Genomic DNA, 10,838 nt, shown 5'->3' on the forward strand with positions numbered 1-10,838 from the left:
TTGGACCCCAAATGTTGTTCTCCAATGTGTTCCGAGTACGCTGATACCCCATATGTTGGGGTAAACCCCTGTTTGGGCGCACGGGAGAGCTCGGAAGGGAAGGAGCACTGTTTACCTTTTTTCAATGCAGAATTGGCTGGAATTGAGATCGGACGCCATGTCGCATTCGGAGAGCCCCTGATGTGCCTAAACAGTTGAAACCCCCCAATTATAACTGAAACCCTAATCCAAACACACCCCTAACCCTAATCCCAACGGTAACCCTAACCACACCTCTAACCCAGACACACCCCTAACCCTAATCCCAACCGTAAATGTAAACCAAACCCTAACCCTAACTTTAGCCCCAACCCTAACCCTAACTTTAGCCCCAACCCTAACTGTAGCCTTAACCCTAGCCCTAACCCTAGCCCTAACCCTAATGGGAAAATGGAAATAAATACATTTTTTAAATTTTTGAATTTTTCCCCTAATTAAGCGGGTGATGAAGGGGGGTTTGATTTACTTTTATAGCAGCTTTTTTAGTGGATTTTTATGATTGGCAGCTGTCACACACTGAAATACGCTTCTCATTGCAAAAAATATTTTTTGCGTTACCACATTTTGAGAGCTATAATTTTTCCATATTTGAGTCCACAGAGTCATGTGAGGTCTTGTTTTTTGCGGGACGAGTTGACGTTTTTATTGGTAACATGTTCGGGCACGGGAGATTTTTTGATCGCTTTTTATTCCGATTTTTGTGAGGCAGAATGACCAAAAACCAGCTATTCATGAATTTCTTTTGGGGGAGGCGTTTATACGGTTCCGCATTTGGTAAAATTGATAAAGCAGTTTTATTCTTCGGGTCAGTACGATTACAGCGATACCTCATTTATATAATTTTTTTTATGTTTTGGCGCTTTTATACGATAAAAACTATTTTATAGAAAAAATTATTATTTTGGCATCGCTTTATTCTGAGGACTATAACTTTTTTATTTTTTCGCTGATGATGCTGTATGGCGGCTCGTTTTTTGCGGGACAAGATGACGTTTTATTTATATCAGTCTTTTTGATCGCGTGTTATTCCACTTTTTGTTTGGCGGTATGAGAATAAAGCGTTTTTTTGCCTTTTTTTACGGTGTTCACTGAAGGGGTTAACTAGTGATATAGTTTTATAGGTGGGGTCGTTACGGACGCGGCGATACTAAATATGTGTACTTTTATTGTTTGATTTTTTTAATTAGATAAAGAAATGTATTTACGGAAATATATATTTTTTTTCTTTATTTAGGAATTTTTTTATTTTATTTTTTTTTTTTTACACATGTGGGAATTTTTATTTTTTTTTAACTTTTTTACTTTGTCCCAGGGGGGGACATCACAGATCGGTGATCTGACAGTTTGCACAGCACTCTGTCAGATCACCGATCTGACATACAGCCGTGCAGGCTTACCAGCGCCTGCACGGCACCCGGAAGTAATCCCTGCAGGACCCGGATGCAGCCCCACGGCCATTTTGGATCCGGGGCCTGCAGGGATAGGAGGTAAGAGACCCTCGCAGCAACGCGATCACAGCGCGTTGCTCCGGGGGTCTCAGGGAAGCACGCAGGGAGCCCCCTCCCTACGCGATGCTTCGCTGTACCGCCGGCACACCGCGATCATGTTTGATCACGGTGTGCCGGGGGTTAATGTGCCGGGGGCGGTCCGTGACCGCTCCTGGCACATAGTGCCGGATGTCAGCTGCGATAGGCAGTTGACACCCGGCCGCGATCGGCCGCGCTCCCCCCTTGAGCGCGGCCGATCGTGCTGGACGTACTATTCCGTCCTTGGGAATTAGGGCCCACCCCACATGGACGGAATAGTACGTCCAATGGCAGAAAGGGGTTAATATTTGAAAAAAAAAAAAAAATATGTATGATTTTATATAACCTGTCTACCCTAGTCACATTTTGCTTTCTAGATTTTGTCCTTTTTACGAAATTGCTTAGGTCAAAAACAAACAAGACTGTAGCCAATAGTTGCATAACTAAAGGTAAATGTGTTTTTGCAGCAGTAGTGAATTGTTACTTACCATCTTATTCCCCCCTCTGATGAAAATTGTTACAGCCCTTGAGTTTTTGCATTGCTCTATGACTAGCATTCGGTCTTTTGTTGTTCCAAAAGAAATTTCTCGAACTATGCCAGCAAAGCCAAGTTTCTCAGGAGTGAGCTCACAGAATCGTGGTACAATACGTCCTCCAGTAGCAATAGCAATTAACTGCAAAAATAACAGCATTTAGGAGAAATTAAAACATTAAGTGGAGATAAGGAATTACTATCAGCTTCATGATGTGCATTTAAAGGGAACCTGTCACCCTCCCCCCCCTTTGTAACTAAAAGAGCCAGCTTGTGCAGCACTAATGCTACATTTTGTCAAGGTGGCTCTTTTATTTGGGGTCCCTTCTAACGCTGCAATATTTCTTATTCTAATTTGCCCGCCATACCTGTAGTCTGTCCGGGGAGCATGTCTTTTCCACTCGGACACAAATACCCCCCCAGTCATCACTCGTCCCATCCATGCGCCGCCTCCTGTGCCTTCATGAACGTCCCCGGCGCCTGCGCTGTAAGTTGCCATCATGTGATGCAGCGTCGGACTGGAGCACCTTGGGCCCACCAGAGAAAATCATTCTTGGGGCCCACTATGTAGCTACATAGAAATAGATACAAGACCACCAATTGTGCGGTAAAAAGCGCTAATATCAGGGTATAATATAAGGTAGTTCACATCTTAATTATGTAGCAAGGGTTGGGGTTGCCCCCTCACAGAATATAATGTAGCCCCCTGAGAGAATGCAGTTCCACCACAGAATATAATGCAGCCCCCCCCCCCCATAGAGTATACTGTAACCCCTCATATAGTATGATGTAGCCCCCCATAATATAATGTAGTACCCTGAGTATAATGCAGTCCCCCCACAGAATATAATGTAGCCCCCCAGGGCCGTATTTAGAGTTTCTGCTGCCCTAGGCACTTTTAGTGCTGCCTCCCCCTTTGGTGAGTATGACACTATCGGCAGAGACTTTGGCAAGAATCGCTGAGGTGAAAGTCGCCTTTTGCAGCAGATCCAGCAGGTTTTCTGCATCTGCCGTGTAACGGATCACTTACAGCAACACTGTGTTCGGCCTCATTCATTCCCTATGGGATTTGTGGCACTTGCCGTGATCTGGCAAATGCGGTACCACACCTCCCAACTTTTGAAGAAGGGAAGGAGGTATAAAGTTTGCGTCGTACGTAGTGTACCGCGGCAAATTTTAGGCCATGCCTCTGACCACACCCATTTCACAACTAGTCACACCCATATCCACGTCCCAACCACAGCCATTTAGCACTGCTGATCACACTGTTTTATATACAATAATTATAAACATAAAAAAAATATGGCCACACAGTGCTCCATACTGTATAATGGTCACACATGATACTCAATACTGTATAACGGCCACCACACATGATGCTCCATACTGTATACCGGCCACACACAGTTCTCCATACTGTATAATGATCCCACATGATGCTCCATACTGTATAACGTCCCCATTGGCCACACATGATGCTCAATACTGTATAATGGCCACAGTTCTCCATACTGTATAATGCCCCCCCCCCTTCTGTATGCATGGCTCATCTCCCTCCCATCCCATATGCATGGCTCATATTCCCTCCTGTATCCATGGCTCACATTCCCCCCCTCCCTGTGTGCATGGCTCATATTCCCCCCCCTCCCTGTGTGCATGGCTCATATTCCCCCCCCCTGTATGCATGGCTCATATTCCACCCCCCCCCCCCGTATGCACGGCTCAAATTCCCCCTGTATGCGTGGCTCAGTCATATTCCCCCCTCCTATATGCATGGCTTATCTCTCCACCCGCTCCCCCCATCGCTCCCATCTTGCATGGCGCTCCGGTTTAAGTCCTCCTTCATCCCCGTCCCTCCCCCATACTCACCTGTCCCACACTGCACGGCCGCGCCGACATCCCTCTCGCCCTGTACCGACTCACGGCGCAGCACCTTCTTCCTGCCTGAGCGGTCACGTGATACCGCTCATTAAGGTCATGAATATGCGCATATTCATGACCTTAATGAGCGGTATCACGTGACCGCTCATTCAGGACGAGCTGCAGATGCCGAGACCAGGCATCGCTGGAGCAGGGTGAGTATCGTCTTCAAGGAGTGTGGGTGGGAGGCAGGCGGGGGGGGGGGGGGGGGGGGGGTGCTGGAGCAGTGGGGGCCCTAGGCAGCTGCTTGCCAGTATGCCAGCAGGTGTCAGTGCCAGGGCCCACCGGAGGATCCTCCGGTGGGCCAGTCCGAGCCTGATGTGATGTGAGTCAAAGGGCAGAGCACACTGTGCATGCCCAAAAAAGGAACTTAAAGCGCAGGCGCTGGGGGCGTTAATGAAGGCACAGGAGGCGGCGCCTGGAGGGGCCGAGTGATGGCCAGGAGGAGTTTGTGTCCAGGGGGAAAATAAATGCCCCCCCCCCCCCCCCCACGAGGCAAATGAAAAAAAATAATAATACTGCAGCGTTGGTAAGGACCCCAAATAAAAGAGCCACCGTGACAGAATGCAGCATTAGTGCCCTTTATGGGTTCCCTTTAATGAGGTTCTCTCAGGAGATACAATTTTGTTCCTGATTCAATTCAAACTGCAGCCTGTCTTAGTCATGTGTCAGGACAGGCAGCAGACTGAAGGACCGCAGCAGACTGAAGACATAGCTCCCAAGACCTGGGTCTCAACTGAGAAGAGCTGTATCTCACATACCTCAGTCAGTGGGCTGGAGCAGGGCTGTCACATGATACTCAATACTGTACAACGGCCACCACACATGAAGAAACCGCTCTTCCTTGCAGAGAACAAAGGGGGTTATCTCCAACTTTGTATTCCTCAATGTTTATTATCCAGCAGTCTCCATGCACTGCTTTTAAGGGAACCTGTCACCCCCAAAATCGAAGGTGAGCTAAGCCCTCCAGCATCAGGGGCTTATCTACAGCATTCTGTAATGTCTGACAAAGGAATTTCTATTCGGAAACGCACGTCAGGGTGCACAGTATCCGGACCGAGCATATTGAAAGGTATAGTCTTGTTTCCCCCCCCGCTCTAGAATCCTTTTATGCATTATGCACATGGCACTTTACTAGAATTTCTTTTACTTAGTACACTTTTGTATATGGGCATAACTCAATATTTGGAGTTCCCTGTTTACCCACTAGTTTATATTGATATATTGATATATTTTTGTATATACTTGCACCAGCTTTGTAGCCATTCGGCTATACACAACTTCGGAGTTTGCTTCACATCTTTTTATGGTTTCACATATACATGTGTGTTTCGTCTATGAGGCCATAAATGTGGTGGGATATGAGATAAATTATATACTAGCTATACCATGTCCGCTATTGGATAGATTGATCCTTGATTTTATATATATGGCTATTAAAATTGTGCACGTATCTGAATTACAACAAAATAGTTATTATATGCTGTTCTATTGTCTTTTATAATACGAGTTGAAATAAAATATACTTTTATTACTTATTATTCTCTGCTTTTGGTTTTCTTAGTCGTATCCTATTCGGAGCTTGGCTTTTCACAGATCCAAATGGGTTTATACTGTATATACACACGCACACACAAAAGCTCCACATGATGCACAATCTCTTTACTTCCCGCAACCTTTTCCCTCACTAAGACCTGGCTGACGCCCCATGACACAGCCTCCCCTGCTGCACTGAGCTACGGTGACCTCCAATTTACCCATACTCCTCACACTAGCAACAGACATGGTGGAGGAGTGGGTTTACTTCTTTCAAAAAAAAAGAACTGTTCAATCAACCTTATCCAACCCCCACCCTCTCCCTTATCCCCCCTTCTTTCGAAGTTCACTCTGCCCACATCTACTCTCCCTCTAATCTCTAAATGGCTGTCATATACCAATCTCCGGGCTTAGCCACTGCCTTCATTGACCAATCCTCCACCTGGCTTCTTCACTTTCTCTCTGCTGACATCCCCACAATCATCATGGGTGACTTTAATATCCCTTCTGACACCCACCAGCCAGCAGCCTTTAAACTCCTGTCCCTTACCTTGTCCTTTGGACTCACTCAGTGGTCCTCCACATCCACCCACACAGACGGATATACACTAGACCTCCACTTCACCCACCTCTGTTCCCTATCTAATCCCACAACCTCTCCCTTCCACCTATCTGACCACCATCTACTCACCTTCTCATCCTTGTCCTCCTCAACCTCCCTCCATGTCCAGCCATTACCACATCCTCGCAGAAGCCTCGCACACCTAGACACTCACAGACTCATCTACCCCTGTCCTCCATATCTTCACTCCACGACACTGACAGTGCCACCGCTTACTATAACACCACCTTCACATCAACCATAGACTCAGTTGCCCCTCAAATGCATGGCAAAGTGGGACAAATCAATAGGCAACCCTGGTATAACAATCTCACAAAAAAACTTCGACAAGCATCCAGGGTCGCAGAACGGCGTTGGAAGAAAACGCGTCTGCCAGATGACTTCACTGCTTTCAAACAAGCTACACTTGCCTTCAAATTAGCCCTCACCTCTGCTAAACAGAACTATTTCACAAACCTTGTATCTTCATTATCCTATAACCCAAAGCAACTGTTCAGCACATTTAACTCTCCTCCGCCCACCACTACCACCTCCAACTCCCCTCATCTCGTCCGAGGACTTTGCCACCTACTTCAAAAACAAGGTTGACAAAACAAAGCAAACCTTTACTATTCCATCACCCCAACCACTCCATATACCAGACCACTGCCCTTCCTTAATAACCTCCCTCTCCAACATCACTGAAGGAGAGCTTACTCGCCTCCTTTCCAAATCACACCTCACCACCTGTGCAGTTGACCCCATCCCTTCCCACCTGCTCCCCAATCTCACTACTACGCTCATTCCAGCCCTAACCCATGTCTTCAACCTATCGCTATCTTCTGGTACCTTCCCCTCTGCCTTCAAACATGCCACCATCACAACCATCCTCAAAAAACTAACCTTGACCTAACTGCTATGCCCAGCTATCGACCCATATCACTGCTCTCGTTTGCTTCAAAACTCCTTGAGCAGCATGTCCATTCTCAACTTTCCTTCCACCTCTCATCTAACTGTCTCCTTGACAGCCTCCAATCTGGCTTCCGCTCCCACCACTCCACCGAAACTGCCCTGACAAAAATTACTAATGACTTACAGCCAAAGCTAACATTCAGTTCTCCATCCTCCTCCTTCTCGACCTGTCCTCTGCCTTCGACACAGTCGACCACTGCCTACTGCTACAGATTTTCTTCCCTCGGCATCAAAGACCTTGCCCTGTCCTGAATTGCCTCATACCTTTCCGACCGCACATTTAGCGTTTCCCACTCCCACACTACAGTTATATGAAAAAGTTTGGGCACCCTTATTAATCTTAAGCTTAATGTTTTATAAAAATATTTTTTTTGCAACAGCTATTTCAGTTTCATATATCTAATAACTGTTGGACACAGTAATGTTTCTGCCTTAAAATGAGGTTTATTGTACTAACAAAAAAAGGGCAATCTGCATTCAAACAAAATTTGACAGGTGCATAAGTATGGGCACCCTTATTTTCTTGTTTTAAATACTCCTACCTACTTTTTACTGACTTACTAAAGCACTTATTTTTGGTTTTGTAGCCTCATTGAGCTTTGAACTTCATAGCCAGGTGTATGCAATCATGAGAAAAGCTACTTAAAGTGGCCACTTGCAAGTTGTTCTCCTGTTTGAATCTCCTCTGAAGAGTGGCATCATGGGCTCCTCAAAACAACTGTCAAATGATCTGAAAACAAAGATTATTCAACATAGTTGTTCAGGGGAAGGATACAAAAAGCTGTCTCAGAGATTTAACCTGTCAATTTCAACTGTGAGGAACATAGTAAGGAAATGGAAGAACACAGGTACAGTTCTTGTTAAGGCCAGAAGTGGCAGGCCAAGAAAAAACATCAGAACGGCACAGAAGAAGAATGGTGAGCTCAGTCAAGGACAATCCTCAGACCACCTCCAGAGAGCTGCAGCATCAACTTGCTGCAAATGGTGTCACTGTGCATCGGTCAACTATACAACGCACTTTGCACAAGGAGAAGCTGTATGGGAGAGTGATGCGAAAGAAGCAGTTTCTGCAAGTACGCCACAAACAGTCGGCTGAGGTATGCAAAAGCACATTTGGAGAAGCCAATTTCTTTTCGGAAGAAGGTCCTGTGGACTGATGAAACCAAGATTGAGTTGTTTGGTCATACAAAAAGGCGTTATGCATGGCGGCAAAAAAACCCACAGCATTCCAAGAAAAACACTTGCTACCCACAGTAAAATTTGGTGGAGGTTCCATCATGCTTTGGGGCTGTGTGGCCAATGCCGGCACCTGGAATCTTGTTAAAGTTGAGGAACGCATGGATTCCTCTCAGTATCAGCAGATTCTTGACAATAATGTTCATGAATCAGTGACAAAGTTGAAGTTACGCAGGGGATGGATCTTTCAGCAAGACAATGATCCAAAACACCGCTCCAAATCAACTCAGGCATTCATGCAGAGGAACAATTACACTGTTCTGGAATGGCCATCCCAGTCCCCAGACCTGAATATCATTGAACATCTGTGGGATCATTTGAAGAGGGCTGTCCATGCTCGGCGACCATGAAACTTAACTGAACTGGAATTGTTTTGTAAAGAGGAATGGTCAAAAAAACCTTCATCCAGGAACTCATTAAAAGCTACCGGAAGCGACTAGAGGCTGTTATTTTTGCAAAAGGAGGATCTACTAAATATTAATGTCACTTTTCTGGTGAGGAGCCCATACTTACACACCTGTCAAATTTTGTTTGAATGCAGATTGCACATTTTCTGTTAGTACAATAAACCTCATTTCAAGGCAGAAACATTACTGTGTCCAACAGTTATTAGATATATGAAACTGAAATAGCTGTTGCAAAAAAACCCAAACAATTTTTCGAAAACATTAAGCTTAAGATTAATAGGGGTGCCCAAACTTTTTCATATAACTATCTCCTCATCCCACGCTCTCTCTGTTGGAGTCCCTCAAGGTTCTGTCCTGGGGCCCCTACTGTTTTCCATCTATACCCCTGGCCTAGGACAACTCACAAAATCCCATGGCTTCCAGTAACACCTGTATGCGGACAACACTCAGATCTACCTCTCTGGCCCAGATGTCACCTCTCTGCTGTCCAGAATCCCGGAGTGTCTGTCAGCTATATCCTCCTTCACCTCTCGTTACCTAAAACTCAATGTAGACAAAACTGAACTCATCATCTTTCCCCCATCTCGTGTATCACCCCCTACCTGATCTATCTATTAGGGTAAACGGCATCACCCTCTCTCTCGCACCTGAAATCCGCTGCCTCGAGGTAACTCTTGATTCTGCCCTGTCCTTCAAACCACACATCCAAACTCTTGCCACCTCCTGTCGCCTCCAACTCAAAAATATTGCCAGAATCCGTCCCTTCCTCAGCCCACAATCTACCAAAACTCTTGTGCATGCCCTCATCATCTTCCGCCTTGATTACTGCAACACCCTCCTCTGTGGCCTCCCCGATAACTTTCTTGCACCTTTCCAGTCTGTCCTCAACTCTGCTGCCCGGCTAATCCACTTCTCTCCTCGCTACTCCCCTGCTTCTCCCCTCTGCAAATCCCTCCACTGGCTCCCAATTCCCCAACAAATCCACTTCAAACTACTAACACTGATCTACAAAGCCATCCACAACCTGTCCCCTCCCTATATCTCTGAACTAATCTCCCAATATCTTCCCTCACGTAATCGCCGATCCTCCCAAGACCTCCTACTCTCCTCCACCCTTATTCGTTCCTCACACAACCGCCTCCAAGATTTCTCCCGAATATCCCCCATCCTCTGGAATTCCACGCCTTAACACGTCTGACTATCCACCACTGTTGGATCCTTCAGACAGAACCTGAAAGCCCATGTCTTCGAGAAAGCCTACAGCCTGCAATAACCATTCTGATGCCTCACCACCACCCGAGCTGCAGCGTCACCACCACCCTAGCTGCCGCATCCCCGACCTTCCGTCTCTTCCCCATTATCCCATAGAATGTAAGTCCTAAAGGACAGGGTCCTCTCCCCTCTGTACCAGTCTGTCATTGTAAACTTGTTTACTGTAAACGATATCTATAACGCTGTATGTAACCCCTTTCTCATGTACAGCACCATGGAATTAATGGTGCTATATTTGGTGCTGTATTTTTATGACTATGAAAATTGTACATTCACACTGAAGGCATCAAAACTATGAATTAACACATGTGGAATTATATACTTAACCAAAAAGTGTGAAACAACTGAAATTATGTCTTATGTTCTAGGTTCTTCAAAGTAGCCACCTTATGCTTTGGATGGACTAGACTTGCCTGGTTCCCACCGTGAAGCATGGAGGAGGAGGTGTGATGGGGTGCTACGCCAGATGACCTGGCCTCCACAGTCACCAGACTTGAACCCAATCGAGATGGTTTGGGGTGAGCTGGACCACATGGTGAAGGCAAAAGGGCCAACAAGTGCTAAGCAGCTCTGGGAACTCCTTCAAGATTGCTGGAAGACCATTCCCGGTGACTACCTCTTGAAGCTCATCAAGAGAATGCCAAGAGTGTGCAAAGCAGTCAGTCATCAAAGCAAAAGGTGGCTACTTTGAATAACCTAGAATGTAAGACATAATTTCAGTAGTTTCAACTTTTTTGCTACGCATATAATTCCACATGTGTTAGTTCATAGTTTTGATGCCTTCAGTGTGAATGTAC

At 45.9% G+C, this 10,838-nt stretch overlaps 1 protein-coding gene across 4 annotated transcripts in view; it reads right to left on the minus strand.

Annotated features, from left to right (window-relative positions):
• The window catches only part of CCT5 (chaperonin containing TCP1 subunit 5), a 342,485-nt gene that overhangs the window by 67,583 nt on the left and 264,064 nt on the right, over window positions 1–10,838 (minus strand). For all 4 annotated transcript variants that reach the window (XM_077269457.1, XM_077269455.1, XM_077269456.1 and 1 more), the window contains one exon: window positions 2,054–2,239. In XM_077269457.1, coding sequence (XP_077125572.1) covers window positions 2,054–2,239 — 186 coding nt within the window. The remainder of the gene's footprint in view (window positions 1–2,053; window positions 2,240–10,838) is intronic.

Source organism: Ranitomeya variabilis, chromosome 6 (genome assembly GCF_051348905.1).
Source record: "Ranitomeya variabilis isolate aRanVar5 chromosome 6, aRanVar5.hap1, whole genome shotgun sequence".
Taxonomy (NCBI): Eukaryota; Metazoa; Chordata; class Amphibia; order Anura; family Dendrobatidae; genus Ranitomeya; species Ranitomeya variabilis.